The sequence below is a fragment of the Hippocampus zosterae genome, chromosome 7 (genome assembly GCF_025434085.1).
Source record: "Hippocampus zosterae strain Florida chromosome 7, ASM2543408v3, whole genome shotgun sequence".
NCBI lineage: Eukaryota > Metazoa > Chordata > Actinopteri > Syngnathiformes > Syngnathidae > Hippocampus > Hippocampus zosterae.
In genome coordinates, this window is record NC_067457.1 from 4497408 (window position 1) to 4502967 (window position 5560).

General features: G+C 46.0%; 2 protein-coding genes across 2 annotated transcripts; one reads left to right on the forward strand and one right to left on the reverse strand.

Annotated features, from left to right (window-relative positions):
- The first annotated feature begins 254 nt into the window (after positions 1–254).
- On the forward strand, positions 255–2189 carry timm23a (translocase of inner mitochondrial membrane 23 homolog a (yeast)). Its single transcript, XM_052069777.1, has 7 exons — positions 255–628; positions 737–795; positions 875–968; positions 1113–1197; positions 1421–1479; positions 1558–1668; positions 1775–2189. The coding sequence occupies exons 1-7, from the start codon at positions 523–525 to the stop codon at positions 1894–1896; spliced, it is 636 nt and encodes a 211-aa protein (XP_051925737.1). The 5' UTR covers positions 255–522; the 3' UTR covers positions 1897–2189.
- A 29-nt stretch (positions 2190–2218) lies between these two features.
- Positions 2219–5233, reverse strand: zgc:112285 (uncharacterized protein LOC561476 homolog). The gene is made up of 6 exons (XM_052069765.1): positions 4576–5233; positions 4391–4500; positions 4116–4210; positions 3767–4047; positions 2475–2638; positions 2219–2398 (listed from the first exon to the last, which is right to left on the reverse strand). The coding sequence occupies exons 1-6, from the start codon at positions 4676–4678 to the stop codon at positions 2219–2221; spliced, it is 933 nt and encodes a 310-aa protein (XP_051925725.1). The 5' UTR covers positions 4679–5233.
- Between the last annotated feature and the right edge of the window lie 327 nt (positions 5234–5560).

Genomic DNA, 5560 nt, shown 5'->3' on the forward strand with positions numbered 1-5560 from the left:
CTACTACCGTAGTTCGTCCTTAATTGGCGCAAAATGGATGCTAGGTTTGTGGCTCATAGAATGACACGATCTCCTTAAAACGATGTGAACACTCATTTCCTGATTTACTTACTTCGTCATTTAGTCGTGAACATCCAAGACTCACAGCGATATTTATTTCTTACAACTCAGTGGTCGTTCTCTCTCTCTCACTCGGTGACCAGCGTTGCTGAGGTAACTTGACAGCATTGGTTTACGGCAGGAGCGTGCTGGTGCTGCTGTTGCTGTGTGTGTGTGGAGGTCAGGGGCATGACAGAACAGCGAGTTCCCGATACAGACATGCTGCTTCTCTTTTGTAAAATACACTTGATTTAAAAAATAGACGCGATAGGTCAACTACATTATTGTGATCATTATATTGGCGTTGACAGAACAGCTCAGCATTGACCATCTTGATCGTTGCATCATAAGTAGCGCTCCTTAGCCGAAGCAAGGACCTGTTCTTTTTTTCCCCATTTTTACGTTCCTACCGTTCACCCAGACATGGACAACAATCCACAAGGCTCCGGGGGACTCAAGGCTAGTCTCGGTAGTCTCTTCGGTGGTGGAGCGCCAGAATATTCCAACACGGAGCTCGCCGGTGTTCCATGTACGCATCCTGGTAGCTTCGCGGCTAGCTTAGAAGCTAACCGGCTAGCACGTTGAAGTCAGTGTTTGCTATTTGATGTTGATATTTGGGTCCTCTTTGACATTTTAGTGACTGGAATGAGCCCTCTGTCGCCTTACCTTAACGTCGACCCTCGTTACCTGATTCAAGTAAGGCAGAACTTAAAATTAGACAATGTTCTCTGATAAAGATATGGCAGAATACTAATTAAAAATCGTGTGTTTTCAGGACACAGACGAGTTCATTCTGCCTACGGGCGCTAATAAGACGAGAGGAAGGTTCGAGCTGGCTTTCTTCACAATTGGGGGGTCCTGCATCACAGGTATGTTTGGCATTTAAAAAAAATAGATAATTGTCATTGAAGCAATTTATCTACAAGTCAACTTCACTACTGCACAACATTCCAACACACGACCATGAGATTGCCATTGTAGTTACAATTTGCCTTTTCTCTTTTTGGTTACAGGAGCTTCGTTCGGCGCTTTAAATGGCTTGAGGATGGGCCTGAAGGAGACAAGAGACATGGCTTGGTCCAAACCGCGAAATGTACAGTGAGTATTGAGTCTGATGTTCGATACCACCTCAGTGTATGGAGCAGCTAAAACACCATACGTACGAAGAAGTAAGGCCGACTGGTCACGATCGGGCACACCGAGCATTTACAGATATTATAAAAAGTGTCCATAAATTGGGACTTTTTTTCCCCCTCAAAATTAATCAAATCGATGTTATACCCTTGTGATAAGATGTTAAAATGTTGTGCTGTCTCACCAGGATCATCAACATGGTGACAAGGCAAGGAGCTTCGTGGGCCAACACTTTGGGTTCAGTAGGTAAGACCCAATGCGGACTCATCATACAAACACATTGATGTCGTTGATGTGGCATTGATGTCTGTTACGTGATCGCAGCCTTGCTGTACAGCGCGTTTGGCGTGGTGATCGAGAAGGTTCGAGGAGCGGAGGACGACATCAACACAGTAGCAGCCGGCACGCTAACGGGGATGCTTTTCAAGGCGGCAGGTATGCGTCTCATTATCTTGTTTGCCTTTTTTTTTTTTTTGTATCACAAAAAGCTGGCATATCAACAGTGGTGTCTCGACTTTTTATATCCACTGTGTTTTTGCAGGCGGCCTGAAGGGTGTAGCCCGCGGGGGTCTGGCCGGCCTGGCCTTGTCCAGTGCCTACGCCGTCTACAACAACTGGGACCACCTGACTGGAACATCATCACCATCCTCTAGGCTTTACTGAGTTCCTGCTCCTCGTCTTCTTTTTTTTTTTTTTTCCCCTCTGACATTAGGGCCAGCCAAACTATCTCCAGGAGGCAGTGCGCAGACTCTGGGATGGAAGTGGTTTCTGTGTGTATGTGCGTGTGTGGCGGTAGGTCCACAAGTGGATCTTTTAATGATGAACTTTGCCTTACAGTCAGTGCTACTCTTGTATTTATTTCACGGGGATCATCATTAGAAGCTGTACTGTAAGAAGAAGAGTACATGTCAACCGTCATCTAATGAAATAAATCACGGGGAAATACCATAAAAAAAGCCAACGTCATATTGTTGCGGAAGCTGCGTCAGTGCAGGAAGAAGTCTTGGATGCGCGTGGCCTCGATCCAGGGGATGTAAGCACCGGTGCGGGTGAAAACGCTGGGCTTGTTTTCCACCGTGCAGCCGATTGGGCCGAAGCTCACCACGCCGTGGACCTCCCAGCGCTCGCGGCCAAGCTGGCACAAGAGTGGACCGCCCGAGTCCCCCTGAATCGAACAAGGCCATCATTGTTTTCTTTCCCCGCCGAGACCCTGAGGAACGTGGCAGGCAGCGGAAACGAACCTGACAGGCGGCGGGCGGATCCTCCGTGTCCCTGAAGCCGGCGCAGATCATGGAGTCCCGCACGCGGTCACCCCAGAACTTCTTCTGCCGACAAGTTTTGAAGTCGATGATGGGGAGGCGGGCTTGGTTCAGGGCCTCTGCCAGGGAAACATTTTCCTTCGCACCTGGAGTATTTCAATGAAACTGATGTATCTAGTCCCTCACACAAACGTTTACAATGCACACAATCGGCCAAAATGTCTCACGAAAATAAAGAAGCTAGTTTTCCGACAGGCATAACAACTGAACGTCCCCTAAATTTGGCCACCGTTTTTATTTCGAAATGTACCAGTAGTCGCCCATGTCAATAATTCCCAGTGACTGTGCTGTGATAGATCATATGGGTATTTTTTTGGAAATTGTATATAATTATGTATCTCAGTCTGAACATTTACATTTCCAACAAAATATTAATCTCTGCAATGTTTAGTGACTGGCAGGACAATTATTTGCTCTTTGTCTAGAGGGCAAAATGTACAATTTACCTGTATCCACTCGTTACAGAAAATTGAGTAAGTTGATCGAGACGAGATCATTATTCAATTAAACGTTTTTTTTTGGACATTGTTTAGTGGGTTCCGTTAGAGGTTTTCATGTCATGAAATCATCCGATTTTAAAGTGTCTCAAGTGGCGCTTTTGCAAAATGATAGCGGTTCCCCAAAGCGTGTCAAAAGACAAGCTACTGTAAGTGCGCACTTTATAACATTATAGCTTGAGTCTTAATAAGATAACATAGATAAGTAGGAACTATCTTATCGGAGTCTGCATCGGTATTACAGACACTGTCTTTGCCCAAACTGTCCGTTTCTGTTACATTTCCGTACAGTCAAATACATAAAGACATACCTTTGTAGCTTTTGAGCCATCGCTTTGCTGGTCATACATCTTAAAATGGTACATTTGCTAAAAAGTCAAGCTGCGCACTAGTTTGATGCAAATACCAATATTGGGGCTCAAACTTTGCAAGCTTCCACTTTTCCTTACAAAATGGTCCTTTGGTTTTAATTTGCCGTACAGTTAACTACAAAGCAACGTTTTGGCATCTTTAAAATGTTGAATTTGCACGCTTAAAATAACCTGCTATCGGTTCTCAACCATACCTATGAGTTTTTTTTTTTTTTTTACTCCAAAGAAATGTTTTGGCATCTCTAAAAATGATGTAATTGCTAAAATTCACTAAAAAGCAGAGACCTCCTGGTGACGGTGTGTCTCAATACTTTTGTCCGTGTGATATTAATCGCTTCAAACTCACCCCGGGTGTCACCCCAGCCGGTGACCCAGCAGTACTGTCCTGGCTTGAGGATGGTTTTCTTGCGCGGCAGGCATGCGTAGCGGATGAAGTTGGACGGGAGGATGTCGGCGGTGGCCTTCACCAGGGCGATGTCGTAATCCAGCTCGCTGTGCGCCGGGTAGCGGAAGTTTTCGTGCCGGTAGATACGCTTAACGGGGAAGACCCTCTCGGCCGTTTCGGAGCGCCTCAGCCGGTGCTTGCCCAGTACAATCCTCCACGAGCTGGCATCCTCCGCCTTCCCCCTGGGAAAAAAAGGAGGTTGATTTGAACGACTTGAAAGTGAAAATTGGCTTTTTTATTTCAGGGTTACTTTTGGAAGCAGTGAGCGGCAGTAAGGATCCAATTCTTGTGGATCAGAGTTCCTCCACAGACGTGAATGTGATGTCTGCTGCCTCTGGGACGAACCTGACAAACAAACAGACCGGAAGGCACATCGGTATCATCATGTGACATTCTCTACCGCAGCGGTTCTCAAAACTCTTTCCACCAAGCCCATCCGCCCCTTTTCGAGAAATCAAAAGTGACCTCGTGAGCGGAAAACCTTTCCCACCCTTTGGCATATATTCTATTTTCCTATCAATCTACCTGCAGGGAGACCTGCCAGGGCCAGGAGTGCGGCCTGGCCTCGTTGCCCGACACAATCCTCTCGGCCATGTTGGGATTGAAGTACGCCATCCCGCAATCTCGGGGCCAGTCTACAAGGAAAATCACACAGCCGATATCGTCAAGCATGTTATGATTCTGACGATTATATGCGTGCGTATTCTCACCCAGATGTAACACCTTATGCTGCTTGCCGGGCGTGTACGTGAACGCGGCCTCGCTCAACAGGGGCAGCGTCAGCAAACACACGACACCAAGCGCGGCGGCCATCGTGTCTCCCACGCTAAAATCGCCAGGCCGCGCGAGGCCCGCCGTTTTTATAGCGGCGGGTAGATACACGCACGCAAACGCACAATGAGTTGTCTCACAACGAGGTGCTGGATTGTTCTCCTTTTCGCATGCACACGTCAGTGGAAGCAAACATCATGTCATGTGGTATACCGCAGTGGCACAGTGACCTTTCAAATGACCCCTGGGGATCAACAAACGCTTTGAAAAGAGCCAAAGCCGGCCAATTCGATCGGTCGGTCGATTAATCAATCAGGCCTTAGTTGTGATAGTTGTGTAACGGTAGAAGGGCTAAACAATGCTTTTATTGATTTCACCAAGGATATCAATACATGACTGCATGTATGGATAACCGTATTGCTCTGCAACTTCCACCGCTACTCTGCATGTTGTGGTGTGAAAATAAGAGCACACTGGAAGTCACCAGTGAGTTGTTGTTGTTTTTTTTTTTTTTTAAACTCTGAATGGGAATGTGCACGCTCATCTGAAACGGTGAATGCTCGCAGCCGCTCAACACGGTTCAACAAGAGCATGTCCTTTTAATTCACTATTAGAATTAAATCACGTCGGATCATAATTCATCAATCGAATATTTTATTCTCAATGTCCAGCATCTCCCCACGTGAACAGAATTAACGGGATGAACGCGTCCTCTTCTACAACTCATCAGGTTGGATGAAAATCTAATCATAAACTAACATGTAAATAATATATCAAACATGTGCACAAATTTTAACTACAATTACAGTCTATTCGTAATAAATGAAGTACAGGGTGAGACAATTCATGACTCACGTGCTATCAGTGCCGTCTTGGCTTAATTCTGTCGTACGATTAAAAAATGGCATAATTAAATAGTATTCA